We start from the raw sequence: 23,259 nt of genomic DNA, 5'->3' as shown, positions 1-23,259 counted from the left end.
AGGGAAGCCCAGGTCTACTTTTTTAAGTTGTCAGATTCACATGCTCTTATAAGTGAACTGAAATTTATCTAAAATAATTTATTTCCTAATTCTGTGTATGGCACTGTGGGCATCTTCAATGGGATTGATTATTTGAAAAGAAAAAGACCCTATGGTATGGTATGAACTTTACCAGTAGGATAATCCAACAGAAAAAAATCCAAGGTGGTGCTCTCAAAAAGTTAGAGTGTTTAAACTTAATAAGGCCTTGGGTGTCATTTAAATTTTCCAAGATGGGAGCTTGGCGCTTTACCCACTGTCCAAGAACTTGGCACTAAAATCAAAGATGAGGTTTAGTGGTCATTTTGGATTCTCTTCCTCCTCAAATAATGATTTAGCAAAATACCAACTAACATAAAAGAGAAACAAATATTAGAGGTAGTTGGGGAGGTGGGAGGGGTTATACTTTAGCTTATAAAGAAGCTCTAAGTCCTAGGGGTGTGATGTACAGCATGGTGACTATAGTTAATAATACCGTGTGTATACTTGAAAGTTTCCAGGAGAGTAGGTCTTAAGAGGTCTCATCACAAGGAAATGTTTGTAACTCTGTGTGGTGATGGATGTTAACTAGACTTATTGTGGTGATCATTTCATAATATATACAAGTATGGCGTCATTATGTTGTACATCTGAAACTAATATAATGTTATATGTCAATTATATCTCAAAAAAACCTCTGTACTTAGAAAAATACATACACTAAATAAATGTTTCTTGATAATGATGGTGATAGTCCCATAGTTTGATAAAAAATATTAAGAAATTTTCTCTTTTAATATTTTTAAATTATAGATCAAGGACCATTTCATTCTAATTTTTCACTTGCATGTGTATAAAAATATGCCACATATATCACAGAAGTAATGTCATGTTATTTTAAAGAAAATTTTTATGGAGTCACATGAATTTATTTTCTGCAAAGACTCGTAAGTGTAGTATTCCAGGTTTAAGTCAAATACATACGTGCTATGATCTAAAATAAAAATTTGAAAGAAAAGAAAAAAAAATACCAACTTACAGAAACAATAGTTTCTCACCATCCCTGAACTTTAAAGCATCCAATAAAGTAGGAAGAGAAAGTTTGCCTTTTAGGTAATGGCCTTTAGATAATGACCCTGTCCCTTTCATTTCTACACAGTTTTGGAGTTTACAAGGCACTTTGATTGGATACCCTGGGTAAAACTGGGCCTGAACTAGCACAAACATATAGTCCCCATTTTTAGAAGAGGGGACAGTTGCTTATAATGATAGAGTGACTTGCTTAGTATCAATGGCCAATAAATGGAGGAACCAGGGTCTTTTTAAATGAGATCTCAAGAGAAGACCATATATTCACTTGAGTTAAAACTACTCAATGAACAGTTCAATTCCACTGCTTTTACAGACCTCCTCCATAACAATTTTTAAAATTTCAATGGATTCTAATGAGGGGCTTTGGGTTCATCTGCCTAAAACAGCGATGAATCCAGAATCCATGCCATGACCAATACCATAGGGATTATAAAAGCATGACTAAATGACAAAGTTTTTCACTCTGCTTTACAGCAAGGTTTCTCAAATTTTAATGTGCATACGGATCACTCAGGGATCTTGTTTCAATACAGATTCAGATTTAATGGGTCTGGAGCAGGGCACAAAATTCTGCATTTCTGACAAGATTCCAGGTGATGCTGACGCTGCTGGGCTGGATGATATTTTGAGTAGCAAAACTCTCAGATTTTAGTATGTATCGGGATCACCTGGATGGCTCCTAAAAGCACAGATTGCTGGGCCCAACCCCAGAGTTTCTGGTTCAGTAGGTCTGAGGTAGACCAAGAATTGGCGTTTCTAAGTTTGTAGCGATGCTAATGATGCTGGTCCAGGGACCACACATTTAGAACCAATGCTTTGGAGCCCTGCATCTGTCTCTCCCAAGCACCTGGCTCTCCCCACATGGAATTGAATAGCCATTAATTCCATCCACTCTAAAATGTCAGTTCAATCTCAGGAACCTGGGAAGAGCTACAGGAGAAACTCTCCTTGGGGGATTGTCCAGAATCTGTTCTGTGAGTGATTGATGATAGTCTTTGACAAATGATTTGCTTAGTTAATATAAAAGATACATTTCCAAAAGATGAATGTGAAGGGTGTTTGGCCCATGTTTTCTTTAAAGGAGGAATCCTTGATTTCTGCCTAACTCAAAGAATTCATTTCTGCTGATTTCTTTGGAGACTGTATCAAAATATTTCCAACAAATTAAAGCTGGTAGGAATGGTGACACAGGCAACACAAAATAGTCAGCAGAGCTGTCACCCTTTAATCTCTTTCTAAATAAGCTGTTGCAATTATGAACTAAAGGCAGATTCTCCAGCCACAGACACAGAAAGAGCAGCATCTTCATATTTTTCACCCATTGATTCATTCATTCAAAAATATTTTTTAACATTAACATTTAGATGGTTCTTTAGTTTCAGGATTTTGTCACTGATACTACATCTATTGATTATACATGAGGAGGAAACAAACTGTGGATGTCTTAATGCATTCATTTAATAAAAGTTTTTTTTAACACGCTGCATCAGTCACCATGCTGGGCAATATAGAGATATAATGATGAGAAAAATCAGATGCTCTCCTAGTCCTTAAAGTCTGGAGAAAGACTGTAGTAAAAATTTACACATGTGTATGCAACTTGCAGCTGTCACTAAGGCTTCAACAAAGAGACACCATGTGAATGCTGATGATTTCTTTGTATGATGACACATATGATGACAAAAACTGAAGTCAACAGATGAATTTATTCAGCTCCTTAAAGCTGTCTTTTGCTTTAACTCACTTTGGTAAACTCTTAAAAATATCAGAGTTTTGTAATAATTTATTATAAAAATTTTCAAACATACACAGATGTTGAAAAAGAACACCCATATATCAATCACCTGGATTCCACAATTCCAATTTTGATGCACTTTCTTTATCACATATATATCCATCTATAAATCCCTCTATCCTTTCATTATTGCAACTGATTTTTGATGCATTTCAAAGTAGCCTGCAAATATTAGCATACTTCATCCCTCAATGCTTCAGAACACATACATCAGGATATAGTTTTTAGAAATGTTCTGGAATTTTTAGAAATGTGGGGTAGATGTATCATCTAATTTCATTCAGGTAATATAAATTTAAGGTACCAGTTGTACGTGTGTTTAAGCAAGCTCTTTCTTAAGGGAAAGGCTAGTTTTGATGAAGCCACATCCACTGCCCACATTTGTCCTGAGTGGACTGGATTTCTGCATGATGAAATTATGAGTCTTGCCCTCAATATTCTGGAAACACTGATGACCTTTCCCTTGCCCTCACCCATCTAGTATCCGAGTCAAGATGCTGTCATCCTAACCACTACCTGGAAGGGACTGTACTTTTTAGATGACTCAGGAAGGACACCGACACCTCCAGTAGCTCAGTCAACACATTCTGGTGTTTGGAAGACCCTTAACTTACCATCTTAACCACCCCACTAAATTCCCCAAATTTGAGCTCTCTCTTGCTTCATCATCAGATCCAAATTTTCAGTGCCTGGGATAGAAATCTTTTCAACTAGCATACCAAATGGCATCTCCTCCGTCTCTAAAACTTGTAAAAATGGCCTTTCCAGTTATACTTTTACTGATCCACTTGTGTTATATTTTAAGGCGCTTCTGTTTATTTTTGATATAGTAAGGTTATAAATATTATTTTTTATAAAATCTTGGCTTTAAAAAGTACACTGTTTCATGTTTTGAAGGAAAAATAGTGTAATGCTTTCATTTGGCCACTGGAGGGCAGTGACCTACTTCTGCTGTAGTTGATTTTTCTCTACCCAGCTAAGCAAAACTTGGTGCAAGTGAAATATCAATTTCTGAACCTTCTTTCCTTGAAATTTGTTTAATTGGATCCCAAGAGTCACCATTAAATTGAGAAAACGGATATTTCTAGTTCTTTTGTTTCTATTGTAATTTCCAGTGCAATGCGAAAGAATTTCAGGCTTATTTCATTCAAGCACATAAAAAAGAATATTTGGACAAAGACTGGGGAGAAAGCAAGTCACAAGTGTTGACTTCCACTGATGCTTGTGAGTGGGGCAAAGAATTTTGTTTTTGCATTTCATATCACATATCCACAGAGTGGGGATTATTCAACCTTTCAGTGATGATATCAAAAATTTAATTTTTAATACCTGAATGCCTTTTTAGTGCAACAGAGTAAGCTCTTTGAGAATGGTCTTTACATTTATACATCTCTGTATCTCCGCAGTAACGTAAGTTACTATTGTGGTTCCTTAAGTCGCTATTATGATAGAATACAGGGTGAACTAGTGCAGTAGAAAAGTTCAAACTTTAGACTATGACATATATTCAAACACCAGTCGCACCCTTAACGGTGTGCCTTCTAGCAAGTCTTTAGTAAAGACTTTAATAACGCCTCTGACTTCTTTGCTGTATAATGGAGTTGAGCGGCTGCCTTCGCTGTCTGGCTGCGACGAAGCTGGCGTGTGTAACGGTGTCTGGCACGCGGTGATCTACAGCTGCTACTATGGTCAATCTCCAATAGGGAACAGCCAATTCAAATCTGTATATACTGCCCTTTGTTAGCAACATATTTTAAGCATCAGTCCGATATATTTGCCACTATAGATTCTTACTAAATTAATAAAATCTGTTTCCAGAAAATCCTAAGAGATCCCTGACAAGGGTCAGTCTACACAAGGAGCCCCAAATTCCTTAGCCCAGCATTCAGGGTCCTCCTTACCCGCTCTTTTCTCTCCACTTTTGCTGGGTCCCTGGGGCAAGGAGGTGGGGGGCGGGGCGGGGCTGCAGAACAATTGGCCCCGCCCACTGCGTTTCCAGCGGTGGCTCTGGGTACATTGCTGACTGACACAAACCCGAAAATCCAGGCAAACTCTCTCCTCTGAGCAGAGGGTACAGATGGGCAGCTTCTGGACCACTTGCACTCTGAAGATGTGCTTTGTTTGGCATCTCAGTGGTTTTAAATTGGGAGATATTTCACCAAAAAGTCAGTTTCCCAGCTTTCCTCGCAGCCTAGGCAATAATTGTCTGGAATTCCCAGGAGTTCCCCCTCCAGGTCTGGGCACAGCCTCGCTTTGCCCTATTGCGTGAAATCTAGTCCATTTTGCTCATTTCCATCATTTCTATTGACTGCCTGTTACTGTACAGTGCCAAGGGTGCCCCTGCACCCCCCAGGGTTATGTGGTGCCGTCCACCCTGCCTGGAGGCATCCCCAGGACCCCTGGACCAAGATTTCTCCAAAGCTTACCTCAAATCCAGCACCAAACTTTGGTGATCTCTTGATCCTCAGTCGTAACTATGAAGTGTTTGCCAGTGCCTTTCCTCAACATTTATCTATTTTTTTAAAAAATGTATTTGAATTCATACATTATATCAGTTTCTGCAATGTAAAGGGCTTTGTCTTACGTACCCTTGATAAGCAGAGCTTCTATTTCCTGCATCTTGATTCAAGTTAATGACTGAACTTGATTTCCCAAGGGCACACAGCCCCATGGAATGCCTGCAAACCTGGTACAGACAAAATAAGCTTGCTGGGTTCATTTTGAATACACCTCCAGCCTGAGACCCCCAGGGCACTACAACTAGTTGCCAAAAAGAAGCCACACAGTATTGCCTTCATGGAAGCTGGCTTTCCATCACCTCCATGCTTTCCTCCATCAAAATTTTCTTCTTCCCTATCCTCTTCCAGAGGGCTAATTTCAGCCAGCTATCACACCGGGAAGAATCTGATTCATCCCCACCTGTTTCCAGAAACCTGCCTGGATATAAAAAATGGGCAAGATCAGCCGCCCATGGAACAGGAGCACCTTCTGTTCCTGTTTTCCCGGCAGCTGAGTTTGGTGACCATGCGCGCCCCCTATGGCTGGGAGGCTAGGAAGTTTTACCCCCACTGTACTCAAGCCAGAGGACCAAGGCCAATGGGTAACTTTGCTGATGACCCAGTGCTCTGTCCAGCACTCCCTTTACTTCAGTCTCTCTTGTGCAATGTAAATGCATTTCCTTTATGAATTGTGTGGTCAAACATCTATGATAGTTCAGTCTTCTCAAGTACCTCCTGCAAACCCAAATGCCTACAGGACTGAGGCAGGTAAAGTCTAAATGAGTCACAGGGGAGTGTCCTTAAAGAGGCAGAAACCCCTCCGTTCTCATCCAGAGCGGGAAAGCAGGCCCAGTGTTGCCCCATCTGATTTTTCAACTGAAGCAAGAGATCCATTTTATTAATGTAAAATCTCCTCATTTTTAAAATCTGGCAGCATTGGGTGAACATTTCAATGCACTCCATTTGGACCCTAGAACATTTCAATGCACTCCATTTGGACCCTAAGCCTCCAGTTTGCAATCTCTTGCTGAACAAAAAATATGAAATCCCTCCCCTTGGCATAATGATTCTAGGGAGACTTTTCCTGATGGATGTAACTGAACAACACAAACATACCAGAACTTCCCCATTCAAAGTAGCCATTTTTCAGAAGACAGAGTTCTGCATCCTGAGTTCTACAGGCTGCCAAGGTCACTGGCCTAGGTTCCTTAGCCCCCACTCTGCCCCCTGCCCCACCACTGACCCCAGGCTCATCCCTTACATCTCAATACCATCAGCTCTGAGCAGAGCAGGCTGTGGTAGGTAAACAGGGATTGTTTGTTGAATTAAAATAAGTTCTGCCATCACCAAAAGCAGTGTTGGAACTTGTGTTTTAAAGATGCTTTGGGGGGACAGATTAAAAGCCACTTGTGACAATGTGTCATTATTTTCATTCTCATCTTACATTTTCTAAAAATGTTATCATAAGGCAATCTGCTATCTGTAATTACATAACAAAATCTCACAACATTGAGCTCCAAATGACTCTTGGCCATTTCCTAATATATTTTCTTAATGTACAACTAAGTAGAGCATCAGGATAGCCTCATTGTCAGTAAAATCTGCCTTGGACTCAGAAGGCAATTCTGAGACAAGAGTTGCAGAACCCTGAAAAGCATCGCTAAAATGGTATATAATCACTGAGGCAATTATTTTATAAAGATCGACATTTACTCATCAAACATTAAATGTTTGCTCTGCACAGGGCATAGCAGACTAGCTGCTGGAGGGAATGGAGTAGAGATTTCATAAGTTTTAATGTATCTGTTATTATTATTTATTGGTAGTATTATACAAGCTTAAATGTTTTATCTATTTATTTAACATGCACAAATTTACTCTGTGCCAGGAATTATTCTAAGCACTTTATGAATAGTAACTTATTTGATCCTCTAAACAACCTTACACTATAGATAATATTATGATCCCCAGTACATATGTATCCCCATCTATAAAGATGAGGAAAGTGAGGGACAGACAGTTAAGTGACTTGCCCAATATCACAATACTAATAAGTGGCAGGGCCAGAAATTGAACCCAGGTAAGTCTGGCTCCAAAATCGATGTTTATAACCAGTGTATCAATTAGCTACTGCTGCATAACAAACAATCCCCCAACTTAGTGGCTTACAACATCAACTACTTATTATTGTTCATGAGTCATTTGGTCAGCTGAGCAGTTCTGTTGATCTGGACCAGGTTCAGCTAATCTTAGGTGGATTCACTTAAGTGTATGTTGTCAGCTCAGGGCTGGCTGGTCCAGGATATCCTTGTCTACATGACTCAGCTCTCCTCCATGTGGGCTCTCATCCTCCATGGCTATAGCAGGGGTCTGAGAAGGAGAAGAAACATTTGCAAATGGCTTTTCAATCCACTGCTTATATCTAGTTTGCTACTCTCTCATTTTACCAAAGCAAATCACATGCTCAGGTCCAGAGTCAGTGCTGGAGAACACGTCCAAGAGCAGTGGGCATAGAAAAGCATAAATATTGGGTCCTTTAATAGAATTAACTGGCCAGAATCATGGTTCAACACCATGCTGTTTTTTTACCCTGCTTTCTGCACAGTTTCAGATGTGATATTTCAGAGTCCAAATGAGTTGTGAAAATGCTATCAAACGTAGCTTTTTGGGTTTAGGAAGATCACAAAAGAACCATAAGAAGTGTGAAAAATTAAAGGATGTTTATGATTTTAGGCTGATCCTGGGGAAACACAGTCAGAAGCTCCAAGTGAAGCCAGGACAACTCCAGCAGAAAACGGGATGAATCACACTACATCCCTGACACCCAAACCACCCTCCCAGGCTCTCCACAGCCAACCAGCTCCAGGTAAACACTCTGATGAGAGAGCTGTGCTACATGACTAGTAGCCTCTAGTTTATATGTACCACTGAAGGAGGTAGCATGATTGACTTAGCGAAAACATCACATGGGCAAAAATGCATGGACTTAGGAGATGCTCCAGAAACATGTGATGAGGGAATGAATGAGGGAAGGAAGGAAGGAAGGAAGGAAGGCCAAGAGACTCATAAGTGCTCATCTGGCTCTGCTGACAATTTACGAAGCCACAACAAAATATCACCCAGATTTCCCATGTCTTTATTTAGTGATGGATTACGGTCCATCTGCTGGCAGGGTGTGTGAAGGGTTCTTCAAGCACCTTATATGCAGCTATGCTTTAGAAGCACATTCTTAGTTCTACCTCACTAAGTTACGTTTCTGCCAAGAATTCCTTCGCATCTTTCTCCACTTCCTTTCACCAATTTTAAGTGCCTATCATGAGCACGCGGCTAAATGCTTCACGTAGATTATCTCGTGTAACTCTTAAACCAGGCTTCTGAGGGTTGATTCTACCACTGCCCCCATGGTGCAGATGAACAAATTGCAGTTTTGAAATGACAAGGTACTTCTTGAAGGCCATGTCGCTATTGAAGAGTGAAGACAAGACTGACACCAGTTCTCCACGATCCTAAAATTCTTCCCTTTAGCTTCTGTGCTCCTACTGAGACTACTTAAGAAAGGAGGTTGTTGAGATTAATAGTAATAAGGAGATAACCTGTGTATAAAAAGAAGTGATATTTTCAAATGAAGTTTTTATATACCAAATACAAACATTTAGTGTGTTTCTAGAATATGAATAATTAATTTAGATAGTGAATATAACCTTGTGCTTTTGAGAGTAAAAGAGAATTTAGCATTTGATGTTTTTACCTGGGTGCTTTGGAATCATCTGACTTACAGAATAATTTTTAAAATAGCACAGAATACATTGCAAAACTGGACCCCTCTTCTCTGGCATTAACATCTGTCAGAGTCACACCAGGAAATTAACAATGGCACAATACCCTGAACTAAACCACAGACGTTGTTTGAACTTCACCTGCTTTCCACTAATGCCTTTGATTGTCCCAGGTTCCAGCTCAGGATCCCACATTGTAGTAATTGTCATGTCTCCTTAGCCTCCTTGAATCTGTGACAGTCCCTCAGTCTGTCCTGTCTTTCATGCCCTTGACACTTCTGAAGAGTCTGTTATTTTGTAGATTATCCTTCAATTTGGGTTGGCCTGATGTTTTCTCATGATTAAACTAAAATTACACATTTTTGGCGAGAACATCACAGAAGCAATGCTGTTCTGAGAGCATTATGTCGGGGGTATCTGATGTTGCTGTGTCTCATCATCAGGGATGTTGGATCACTTGGTTAAGGTGCCATCTACCAGGTTTCTCCACTGAAAGTTACAATTTTCCCCTTTATAGTTAATTGATATCTTAGTGGAGACACTTTGAGATTATGCAACTATCCTGTTTCTCCTTAAACGTTTGTCCGGTGATTTTGGCACCCTCTAATGGATCATGCCTGCAACATTATTCCTGCCTGCTGGTCAGCCTTTGATTTTTTTTTTTAACATCTTTATTGGAGTATAATTGCTTTACAATGGTATGTTAGTTTCTGCTTCACAACAAAATGAATCAGTTATATATATACATATGTTCCCATATCTCTTCCCTCTTGTGTCTCCCTCCCTCCCACCCTCCCTATCCCACCCCTCCAGGTGATCACAAAGCACCGAGCTGATCTCCCTGTGCTATGCGGCTGCTTCCCACTAGCTATCTACCTTACGTTTGGTAGTGTATATACGTCCATGCCTCTCTCTCGCTTTGTCACAGCTTACCCTTCCCCCTCCGCATATCCTCAAGTCCATTCTCTAGTAGGTCTGTGTCTTTATTCCTGTCTTACCCCAGGTTCTTCATGACATTTTTTTTTCTTAAATTCCATATATATGTGTTAGCATATGGTATTTGTCTCTCTCTTTCTGACTTACTTCACTCTGTATGACAGACTCTAGGTCTATCCACCTCATTACAAGTAGCTCAATTTCGTTTCTTTTATGGCTGAGTAATATTCCATTGTATATATGTGCCACATCTTCTTTATCCATTCATCCGATGATGGACACTTAGGTTGTTTCCATCTCCGGGCTATTGTAACTAGAGCTGCAATGAACATTTTGGTACATGACTCTTTTTGAATTATGGTTTTCTCAGGGTATATGCCCAGTAGTGGGATTGCTGGGTCATATGGTAGCTCTATTTGGAGTTTTTAAAGGAACCTCCATACTGTCCTCCACAGTGGCTGTATCAATTTACATTCCCACCAACAGTGCAAGAGGGTTCCCTTTTCTCCACACCCTCTCCAGCATTTATTGTTTCTAGATTCTTTGATGATGGCCATTCTGACTGGTGTGAGATGATATCTCATTGTACTTTTGATTTGCATTTCTCTAATGATTAGTGATGTTGAGCATTCTTTCATGTGTTTGTTGGCAGTCTGTATATCTTTTAAAAGATCACTTGTCATTCCTGTTATGGCCAGAAGGTAGCAGTAGCCTAAACTGAATTTGTTGACAGAGTTTTGATTCAAAGTGGAGGAATGGCCTTTCTATAACTGGAGCATATAGATTCACATTTAATTATGTCTGCCCCAAAGTTAAAAAATGAAGACATTTCTTAGAATATTTTTAGGATAATTTTCTCCCGCAATTTGTAATTTCTCCATAAAGAGACTTAGAGTCAAGAGCCAAACATTGTTTTACAGGAAGAAAACAATTTTAAAAGTTAAAAGAGGCTATTTTTTTTTCAGGCTCTGTAAAGGCACCTGCCAAAACAGAAGATCTTATTCAGAGTGTTTTAACAGGTAAATACCACCTTTTTTCCCTATGGAATTAGGCAGCTGAATATTACACAGGGTAAGTATTTAGAGGAGAGGAGATTTCATCTTTAAAATATAACATCATTAATATTTCTCTTCTAAAACCATCTACAGATACATCCTACTTCAAGCCATGTTACACAATATAATCACAGAGAAGTAACCATACTTGGCAAATAGGATCCTACTGGTATAAAAAAATAACATAATTTCACAAGATGTATTTTGGAATCAAGGAATAGTTTCATACTGGAAATGTGACCCAGTGAACAGGAATGCAATCTTCCCAAAGTGCCCACAATAAAGCATATTTTAGAAATGCAGAATGTGAACTGTTTGTGACCATGGAATACACAGAGTTTAAGAATGATGATACAGTTTGGGAATATTTTATATTTGGTTAATTTGTTAAGCTAGTGGGACTAAAATTGGTACCAGCTTTCTTTAATACAATTAGAAGTATGTAGCAGTGTATAACATGTTGGCCCAACGTACAACAGAAATGTACACAAAAAACAGCACTATGGATAAGAACCAGAAACTGCAAAGAACTTAAATATCCATAAACAGTAGAGTGGATAAATTATGGTATAGTCACAGAATAAAATAGGATACAGCTGTAGAAATAAACTACAGTTACACACAACTGCATGGATAAAATTCACAGCATAATGTTGAAGAAAAGAGGACAGACACCAAAGAGCACATTCTTTATGATGCCAGCTACACAAAGTTCAAAAACAGGCAAAAGTAATTTGTGTTCTTAGAAACATGGATTTGGATTGTACTTAGGGGGTGGGAGGGAAGGCTGGAACCGAAAAGAGGGTGTCTGGGGTGCTGATAATATTCTGATTTTGATCTAAGTGGTGGCTACAGAAACCTCTTCACTTTGTGAAAATTGAGAGGGATGTGTATTTATGATTTCACCAATATAATACATAAAATATGCATCAAAAACTTATTTTAGGAATGTATGAAAAGAAAACATGTGTTTAAAGATTTAATCCCATGGGAAACAATACAATGTTCACACATAAAACAAGAGACAGAAGTGTAAATAAGAGCATGATTCCAACATTATTTAAAAATACACAAATGCATAGATGAAAGGTGGGTGTCTATATCAATATATTAGAAGTGATTATCTCTGGTTGGTTTATGAGTGGTATTTGTTTCCTTATATAAATGGACATTACCTTTATGCTTAAGGACGTATTCAAACAATAGCCTTTCATCCACAGACTTTTTAAAAAATGATACTTTCCGTGGAATTATTTTTAGTCATAGGTTGGAACATCTTGAACCCTGTTGCTAAACTTGCCACAGCTGATGTGCTGCACACCATTTTTAAAGAAGTGAGGTTGAATCTGTCACCAAAACTGCAGCAATTCCTTAGGATTATAAATTTTAATATAATCAGTCATTATGCAACCATAATGAGTCCATCTGAGCCTGAGGGAAACCATTAAATAAATGTACCTGATTCTCTCCCTGGCCTCTTTCTCAAAAGGAATCGAATGTCAGGAGAACAGATACATTATTAAAAAGGGAAACATATTTCAATTGCTTAAAGACCTTATCATTTAAGAACATAAATTGTTATTCTGATTTCAACATTTATCCACTAGATATATCATTTGCTATCCAGGTCTGTTGTTATTCATGGCATATATTATTTCTGAGTCTCTTGACAGTTCTAAATATTTATGATAACTTATTTTTGTTCCCAGAAGCGGAAAGTTCACATCAAAGGATGAAAACATGTGAACTATGACTTAATCTAGGTCTAAATAAATGATAATTAATTGAATTTAAGGCACCATCCTTTTTAAGGTACCTCACTACTCATGGATGGCCAAGAAAGAAAAGCACCAACAAATTGTGGCACTCCATTGACTACGTGATGCATCGTAGTTTTAGAAATGTTAACATATTTTTTAAGTGCATATTTTTACAATTGATTAAACAAGTCAGTAAAACACAGACTGTTTTAAAATCAAGCTCTGTCACATTAAATGTTTTCTTGGCATTAAATAAAACACTATGTAGTGATATAAACTACCACCAACCCTATGGTGCCTTTGGGTAAATCACAGCAAGGACCTTCCCTCACCTTACTGATCTATACTGGAGCAATGTTGTGATGAATATACAAACCTACAATATCTATACTGTGAATAGTGCCCCTTAGAAATGGTGCTGTAGAACCTGTACAATCATTTGTTAAGCCTCTGACAGGCACACTGCCAGAAACTATGTTAAAAACTTTGCATTAATTCTTTTATTTCATCATCACCATAACGACCCTAAAAAGTAGAAATTGTGTGATCTTTAAAGTGGATCCTGTTAGTGCCCACCAAAATCCCCTTTACCATCTGTGGCACCCAGCTCCCAGCTATAGTAAACGTTGGCTACTAACAGCTCATACATAGCTTCCTCTGCTTTTGAAAATTGCCCTCATGGAAGGCACACTGATCATGAAGAGGGATTTCTTATCTGATAAATGTCTTGCTACTCTGTTGGTCATGGAGCATATCTCATTATATCCATTTGAGCTATTTATTACACAGCTATGTCTCTGACAATGCCCTGATACATTTGATGCTCTAGGCATCAAAAATTTATATAAAAGCAGGTGCAGTGCCATTTGCAAACATATTAGCAAACCACAGGGTTAGCTGAAGATTGTGTGGGAGATCTTTTATTAAAAAAAAAAAAAGAAAGAAAGAAAGAAAATTGCCCTCAGCCAAAAGGAAGCCCCTTCTCCAGGAGCTTATGCCTCCCCACAACTGACATTCCCAAACAGGCAAAAAGCTGGCTTTCTTGCCTCAAGGTGAGACTAACTCTGTAGTACAGTTCACGCTCCAGAGCTCCCCGTGGGATCAGGCAGAAGCCGGACTCCAGCCGAGACCACGTCCTTGTTTAGCTACTTCTTCTTCTGTATCTGCTGCCCTCACTCCCCTCCTACTGAGAGCCCCCCTTGGTAAATCACATGTACCTGAATCCCTCTCTTGGGCTCTGTTTCTAGGGAACCCAAACTTTTTTAAAAATTATGAGTAAAGAAATAGGGTCTTTGAGAAATTTGGTAACATAGTCACAAAGTTAGCAAGCCATAAAGCCAGCCTGGAACACACGTTTGACTTCCAAGCTCTGCTCTCAAGGTCCAGTGGGCTGGGGTCAGAAAAATACTGCTCAACAGCAACTGCTCTGTCCTCTCAGCCCTTCCAGGCCTCTCAGCTCTCATACCCATTTGTTGCAGAAGTAGAAGCGCAGACAATTGAAGAGCTGAAGCAACAGAAGTCGTTTGTGAAACTTCAAAAGAAGCACTACAAAGAAATGAAAGACCTGGTTAAGAGACACCACAAGAAAACCACCGACCTTATCAAAGAACACACTACAAAATATAATGAAATCCAGAATGACTACTTGCGAAGGAGGGCAGCTTTGGAAAAGACAGCCAAAAAGGATAGTAAGAAAAAGTAAGTTGAAGGGGTACTTTTTGTTTGTTTTATAGTATAAAGGAGGAGAGCCATTTACATGGATTTTCAGTGTTTTTTTTTTTTGAATGGACAAACTACAATTAATGTAAATGATTTTTTATTGATGAACATGTTGTTTTTGATTATTTGCTATTATAAGAAATGTGTTAATAAATATGTATGTATAAATATTTTCATATATTCCTATTTTCTTAAAATTTTAAAAGTGGGATCCCTAGATCAATTTAAAGACTTTTCTGTTTCAGTTTGTAACTATCAGCAAGATATGAAAGTGCAAACTGATGGAGAAAAAAGTGATGTCATTAGTATCTTAATTTGCATTTCCTTATTAAGTTGAATTTTTTGGCATATTTATTGTCAATTTATATTTATTCCTTTGAAAATTGTCATATCACAGTCTTGGCTTGATAGTTCTTTTTTTCTTTTAATTGAAGTTTAGTTGATGAATTTTCAGTGTTTCGCACCACGTTTTGGATCTACACCACTGTAAGAAGGAAAGCCACCCAACTCCCTCCACTCCCTACAGCTTTTGTGTCCTCTCAGCTCACTTTTGCTTGTAGACTGAATTTCTTTATTTGACCAAATTGTGAGACTAGATATGCAGGAAGTCCTACCATTGAGTTCTAGCCTGTAGGCCCAGGACCAACTGGATGACTTGCCATATTGCAGCTGCCAACCTGGGGGGGTCGGACATTTTGCTGTGGACTAGAAGCAAGCTGAAGAGGCAACTTGTCTTATTGAAAAGAAAACCTCTACTGCCCTTTGCTGTTCTATCTGAAACCCACAAAGTTCTGTACAGATAATCCTTGTTTGGGGCCTAAGAGTCCCCACAGCCCCATGTACTCAGACCGTGCTGGGGAGAAGCGTTTCTCACACATTCATTCAACCAATATTTATTGAGCGCTTTCTGTGTGCCCTGGGGACACAGCAGTGAGTACAACCTACTCAGTTATCACCCCAAAGTGCCTAACGTGGTAACGTGGGGAAACTATGTGAGCATAGAAGCTAAGAGTCAGGCAGGCTGTGCCACATCCTTCCATCCTTCCCTTCACTTCCTTATTCAATAATCCGATCAGGTTAGAGAGAAAGGTAAGAGGCATTTTTCAGATTCATATGAATCTGAAACATATGATTCTTGTGACATATGATTTAACATGTGCTTAACTTAAAAGCACAATCAAAACCCAGTACCTGGGCTTTTAAAAGCAGCAAAAGCATCATTGTTTAGACCTGGAACAGCCTTAGAAGCCATCTAGGTGAACTGTTATCACTTCTTCAAGGAGGAATCTGAAAACTAAAGGCTTAACATTTACCCACAGTTACAAAACAGTTCAGGCAAAGCTTGGCCTAAAACTTCTAAATTTTGATCTTAGTGATATGTATGTAGTCATTTGTTTATTCCTGTATTCATTTATTTATAAGTCATATCCTGAAAACTTCCAATAGAATGTTAAAGTAAATTCATAGACGATATGTAAAAAAGTCCTATAAAAATAGAAAAAAAAATGTACACACATACATATGCACACAGACTGTCTGCCAGTTACCAGATCTGCTGTCCAATACATGAGTCACTAACCACAAACAGTGACTCATTGGAATTGAAATGTGCTTCAAGTATAAAATAACACACTAGAATTCAGACTTTACTAAAAAAAAAAAAAAGAATCTCACATTTTTATATTGATGTTTATTGATTTTAATTACATGTTGAAATGATAATATTTTTGATAATCAAGCTATGTAAAATATATTATTAAAATTAATTTCACTCATTTATTTTTACTTTTTAAGATGGCTACTAAAAATTTCAAATCACATATGTGGAATAATATCAAATATGTGACCCGTGTTGTATTTCGACTGGACAGAAGTAATCATTTAATGTAATTTCTGTCCTTGAACACTAAAACTAGCTCTTAGCTTCTGAGAAAAGGAAATATGGGTTAGATAATTCTCCTTATCTGATTAAAGGAAACTTGCATTTCCAAGAGGGACAAACATTTTCCTGGTATTAAATTACAAAAGAATTCATCTCTTGGATCATACACAGGCAACATTAGGTAACAGGGGATAATATCTTCAACCCTGTTTTTAGAGAAGATGCAGAAACATTCGTCCCTTGGTTACTTTTCTTTACTTTCCCTCAAAAAACAAACAAACAAAAATCCCTAAGCATCTTGTGTCAAAAAATACATCAGGAGAAACTTTTCTTCAAGAGGCAAAGACACTGAGGTCTGATTATGTCTGTCCATTTCCCATCCCCCCATGATACACATTAAAATCCTGAAAACTCCTCAGAGTAATAAATGGACATAATGTCCATTATATTCATTTTTTTTTTGCCAGTGAGATTTTTTTAATCTCACTGATTTTCTTCTTGTTTTGAAAGTATAATTATTTTTCACAAAATATATTAATATGTAATGGGCTTATATTTTCTAATGAATTAATAAATAATTTTTAGATCTATTTTTTATTGAGGTAACATTGGTTTATAACATTATATGTTTCATATGTACAACCTTATATTAGATCAGTTTCTTATTCAAATATCCGTAGTCTCAACTGAGTTTTCACATAATGTGAAGGGTAGATCATTCAAAGATGGTTTCTGTCACACACTGTGTTGTTCTCAGAGCACAGACTTTGCTGTTGTCTAGATGTCTGTCCTTGGGTAAGCTGCACTGCTGCTCCCCCATACTGTGTCCTTAGGAAAATTGTCTCACTGAAACTCAGTTTCCTCAAATGTAAACAGGAGATTGTCACACCTGCTAGCTGGGTTGTTGTGAAAGCCAGAAGTAAAGCAGAAAGTCCCTGGCACCTGCTGAGTGGTCAAGAAATGTTGCCCTGTTCCGTCTGCTATAGTGATTGTGGCTCACTGAAGCAACACTTTATGTCTGGCTACACCAACTTCCTGCTGCAGCAGATTATAAATGTATCTCGTGTTCATGCCAAGATGGAGGTCACCCCTCCAATGCTCCTCTCCTCTGATGTTGATAAATAGACTTGTACTCATGCCAGGATGGAGGGCCACCTCAGTGCTGCCATGTGAGTTTGATGTTTAGAAACCTTTGAGGGAATTCTGCATCCCTTATTTGACAAAATAGGATCCTAACACTAGCTTCTACCAACTGCCTCTCCATGTGGCACCATTGTGTTGGCCTAATTCAAAGAGAAAGTAAGAGGAATTAGCACCAGCTGATTCAAGAAACCTCTTCTACTCGTTCCACTTGGCCACAAGTGAAAACATGGAGACAGAATCTGATGTGTTGGGTATCTTAGGTGGTTGCTTCTGCAGCGGTTTCCATATAAATGAAAAGAACAGACCTGCTCTTGGTACCCCGTTTCCAACACTGTCTCTCATTCTATTTGTCCTACAAGAAGTAAGAGCACAAAATTTGAAAGAATCACACTGTATGTTTTAACACAATAATGTTAGTGAGAATTGCTTTGTTTTATTTCAACATTAGTCCTAAACGTCAAAATAGCTATATAATTCTTTATGAATAACTCAAAGAAAGTCCCCCTGCACAGAGTGAGCACTCGATAAATATTTTAGAATGAACCCAATTCATCCTCCTTTCTCTTGGAACCAAAGTGCCATTTTGGGTGGAGATATCAATGAAGTTGGTTCAGCCCCCGAAGAAACTTATTTTAATAACAAATCTTGCTATTAAAAGATGTCAAGAAACAGAACATGTCAGCTGGGAGTGTTGCTGGCCCGTGACGTCTGCACATGCTCTCTGTTGTCAGTCTACATCACACAGATGCAAAATTCATCACCTCTTCAACTCCCCCTACAGAATCATCAATGCAGCAGAGTGTACAGGAGAAATGTAGGTGGAAATTACATTATACATGCTACGTTAAAAAATAAAAGCCTTAAAAAGTCCTTATTAGACATTGTTTTTCCCAAGGGGGGATTGTCATTCTCTCCACCACCACTGCCAGGGCCCCCAGCCTCTTGGCTTTCCTTTTCTGCCACTACCTCTTTCTAGAGCAGCACAAATTTCATCTACTTTCTGTGTTTGGAGACCTTCTGCTGCTAAGCTTGTCCTTGGGGTATCAGCTTCTGTCTCAAGTGGTTTATCGAAATATTTATTTCCAAACAGAGTCTCTAGGAGGGACTCTGGTGAGCAGCCCTCCCTCCACCTTGCTCTGACCTACATGTTTTGTGAGTCAAGCTCTGTGTCTCTGCAGATCGGAACCCAGCAGCCCTGACCATGGTTCGTCAACAATTGAGCAAGACCTTGCTGCCCTGGATGCCGAAATGACCCAAAAGTTAATAGACTTGAAGGACAAACAACAGCAGCAGCTGCTTAATCTTCGACAAGAACAGTATTACAGCGAAAAATACCAGAAGCGAGAACATATTAAACTGGTAAGCCTGAGAAATGTGATTTCTCTTTCTATAGCTGGAGGCCTCTTTTCTATAGAAAAATTTTGATGCCCTTGGATAACATAACAGGAGACAGCAGCAGTTCTGGCTGGCACTTTCATTTCACTTCCTGACTGAATAATCTTATTTTGATGCCAGGTTGTAGAGGGAGATAAGAGGCATTTCTCAGATCCGTATTGTGACATGTGATTTAACACGTGCTTAACTTAAAAGCAGGATCAAACCCCAGTACTTCGGTTTTAAAAAGCAATAAAATCATCATTTCTTAGAAATGGAAATTGCATAGGCCAAATAGTATCCACCATACTGATATCTTACAAGCCCCACTATTCCAGAATCTTTACCAAGTTCCTCTCTGTTCTCCAGTGAAGCTATGTTTTATTATTTTTATTTTCACTAACTCATGTTTGGGCTATAGTAGTTTTTTGGGATTTTTGAAATCGCACAAGATAATTACACACTTATCTTTAAGAAAATTAAGAACATGCTGCAAATAAATGTTCACTTTTTATGTAGTAGTGTAGCTTTGCAGTGATACAAAGAGAACTGTACAGTCCACTCTCCTACATTTAGAAAAGTCAGTATTTAAGTGGCCTGTATGGAATGTTGTCTACCCAATTCCTGAGGCTCCCTATGAAAGGAAATGCCATCATCTCCATGAATGATCAGTTTTGTCCTCCAAAATGTTTTCTCAGGAAATGTGACAATCCAATCCATTGTTTTTTTAATTGAAATGTCATTGATTTACAATGTTGTGTTAATTTCTGCTGTACATAAAAGTGATTCAGTCATATATATATGTATATATATGTATATATATACATATATATATTCTTTTAAAAATTATTTTCAATTATGGTTTATCACAGGATATTGAATATAGTTCCCTGTGCTATACAGTAGGACCTCATTGTTTAACCGTTCTCTATATAATACTTTTCATCTGCTAGTCCCAAACTCCCAATCCGCCCCATCCCCACCCACCATTGTCAACCACAAGTCTGTTCTCTATGTCTGTGAGTTGGTTTTTGTTTCATAGATAGGTTCCTTTGTGTCATATTTTATTTATTTATTTAAAGTTTTATTTTTTAAAATATTTTAATTTATGTATTTACTTGGCTCTGCCGGGTCTTAGTTATGGCATGCGAACTCTTAGTTGCAGTATGTGGGATCTAGTTCCCTGACCAGGGATTGAACCCAGGCCCCCTGCATTGGGAGTGCGAAGTCTTAGCCACTGGACCACCAGGGAAGTCCCTGTGTCATATATTAGATTCCACATATAAGTGATATCATATGGTATTTATCTTTCTCTTTCTGACTTACTTCACTTAGTATGATAATCTCTAGGCCCATGCATTTTGCTGTAAATGGTGTGATTGTATTCTTTTTATGGCTGAGTAATATTCCATTGTATATATGTACCACATCTTCTTTATACATTCATCTGTCAGTGGACATTTAAGTTGCTTCCATGTCTTGGCTATTGTGAATAGCCATTAGCCATCGGCTATGAACATAGTGGTGCCTGTATTTTTTTGAATTATAGTTTTGTCCAGATATATGCCCAGGAATGGGATTGCTGGATCATATGGCAAGTCTACTTTTACTTTTCTGAGGAGCCTCCATACTGTTTCCCATAGTGGCAAACATATGTTGCATTGTTGTTGATGGCTTGACACAGAGTAGGGACATGATAAATGTTTGGTGACAGATAAATTAAATGAATCAAGCAATAAAGTAGCCTTGAAAACAAGCTTGTGCCAAAAACAAGTGAGTAAGCTTAACAGAAATTAAAGTAGTGTACCCAGGGGAAATGGGTTCTCAAAGCTGTTTACATGACCTGTTCATTTCATTGCTGAAGGCCTGTCCATGTAAGAGAATTCTGAGGCTGTTTCTGCTAATAGGTTGCAAACAGTGAATGGTTTAGTCATGACTATGTAATAGATGGATCAGGGTATTGCTGTCATTGTAGTACTGGTTCCCAATGACAGTATGCAAATGAGCAGGTCAAAATCACAAGAGGAGCTTATCAAAAATCAGATTCCACTTGGTCAGGTACTGTCGACTTGAGCATGCATCAGAATCACCTGGAGGACTGGTTAAAACACAGATTGTTGGGCCCTACACTGAATTTCCAACTCAGCAGGCCTTGTGTAGGGCTGGCGATGCTGATGCTTCTGGTCCCATGCCCACACTTTGAGACCCACTGCTCTATACCTAAATGTGAGGCTCAAGGACTTATTTTTAAAGCTCCATATGCTTTTGATGGGCTGCCTTGTTTGTGAACTGCTGAAGTAAGATCAAGCAGTGAAAGAACATGCGGGCAGAGGTCAGGTTTAGTGTAAACCGGGGATTGCCTTGACAGACCTGAGAAAATCCAAGTGAATTTTAATGGGAGATAATAGCTTTGGGAGCTACAACCACTGCCATCTTTCTTTCTCAGTACCCCATCCCTAGGACTCCAGAAAATAATAACAATAATAAAAATTAAAATAGCAGCTGTGTATTGAACACACCCAATGGGGCCATATGCTGTGCTAAACCATTTGCAGAAATTGTCTGATTTAATCCTCACAACACTGGCATTTGGTACTCTTTTCAGCCCATTTTGCAGATTAAAAACTTACAGAGAAATGTAGTGACCTTCCCAAGTTTCCACAACCAGAAAATGGAGTAGTTGGGATTTGAACTTGGTCCTCAGACTCTAGAGCCCCTACTTTATAACCACTGTTCAGATGCCTCCTAATTCAGATCTCACACCAATGTTCTCAGACGACCTCACATCTACTCACACAGAGCACAGAGCACACACAAGCCAACTCCTGTATTAGGATGGCTGAGATACCTGCCTCTCTCTTTTTAAAAGGCTTTATTTCACATTCCTTGCAATTCATGTATTTAAAGTGTAGAGTTCAATGGTTTTTAGCTTATGTATATTCATAAATATGTACAGCCATCACCAATTTTAGAACATTTTCATCACCTCAGAAAGAAATCCTGATTCATTCATTCATCTAGTCAACAAATACTTAATAGACAGCCACTCAGCAAATACTTTTAAATAGTAGAGGATAAAAATTACAATCCTAGCCTTTATGGAGCTTACATTCTAGATGTGGGGGTGAGACCATAAACACAATAAGTTGGTAAAATATGTCAGTTGGTAATAAGGGTTTAGGAAAAAAAAAATCAATCCCAAGTGGAAAACTAGGGAGTGGGTGTGGGGGAAGGATGAGGAACGTGGTTTGAAATTTTACATAGAGTAACCAGAGAGGTACTCACTGAGAAGCCAGCATCTGAGTGTGGAGGAGAAGGATGGGCCCATGCAAACATATGGGGCAAGATTTTCCCAGGGAGAAGGATTAGCAAACGCAGAGACTCTGGGCTGGGAATGGGCCTGTGTGTTGGAACAGTAGGGTGACCGTGTTTGAGGAGGACTATAGGTCAGAGAGATGGGACTTCTGGGGCTGGAGAAAGATCTCTCAGGTCTTGTAGGCCCCTTGTGGCCTCTGTGTTCCACTCAGCACAATGGGAGCCAGTGGAGGGTTCTGAGCAGAGGAGTGATGTGATCTGAAGTAACTTTCACAAGGACGGCTCTGGGGCTGAGCTGGGAGTACATGGTGAGGAATGGGGCCCTAGGAAAGTGCCATCCAGAAGCACAGTTCAGAGGAATAACAGCCTGAGGGTTAGAAGTCCTGGGGTTCTCCCGCAGATTACTGAAGTTGACTAACAGGGTCAATGTTACTTCAAAGATGAGGCAGTCCAGCCATAATCATCTGAAGCTTCCTCAGAGTGCCAACCTCTGGCAAGATCCATTCCCCAAGGAAAGAAACATGGCAATTCATAAGAGACATGGCAGAATAAGAGAGAAGACCAGTACTCACAGAACATTCCTGAAAAAAGAATTAAGAGTGTGAATTAACACAGAAGCCCAGACATCCCAGAAAGGCCTCCTGGGAAGAAGGAGACCTGAGCTTCAGAAATTAGATTCAGAAATCACAGGCAACAGCTACAAAATCTCAGAGTTCTGGGAGGCATACGTGAGGGTGAGCACCACATCAAATCCCACCAGGTGGGAGCATGAAAAGCTGCGCAACAGATTTTCCCCTGAAGGAGGAGGTTGGCGGGGAACTGGGGAAGACCAAGCTGAAGTTATAGTTGGGAAAATCCCATCTGAAGGGCCACTGGAGCAGGAGAGCTGTTGGAAC

General features: G+C 39.0%; 1 protein-coding gene across 2 annotated transcripts in view; it reads left to right on the top strand.

The window, feature by feature from the left end:
• Positions 1 to 23,259, top strand: part of PLCB1 (phospholipase C beta 1) — a 692,666-nt gene that overhangs the window by 581,270 nt on the left and 88,137 nt on the right. For both annotated transcript variants that reach the window (XM_030872578.3, XM_060284359.2), the window contains exons 24-27: positions 8,137 to 8,269; positions 11,081 to 11,134; positions 14,409 to 14,628; positions 18,853 to 19,033. In XM_030872578.3, the coding sequence (XP_030728438.1) occupies positions 8,137 to 8,269; positions 11,081 to 11,134; positions 14,409 to 14,628; positions 18,853 to 19,033 (588 nt within the window). The remainder of the gene's footprint in view (positions 1 to 8,136; positions 8,270 to 11,080; positions 11,135 to 14,408; positions 14,629 to 18,852; positions 19,034 to 23,259) is intronic.

The sequence above is a fragment of the Globicephala melas genome, chromosome 15, assembly GCF_963455315.2.
Source record: "Globicephala melas chromosome 15, mGloMel1.2, whole genome shotgun sequence".
NCBI lineage: Eukaryota > Metazoa > Chordata > Mammalia > Artiodactyla > Delphinidae > Globicephala > Globicephala melas.
The sequence above is the reverse complement of the archived record's forward strand: the minus strand, read 5'-3'. Positions and strand labels throughout refer to the sequence as shown.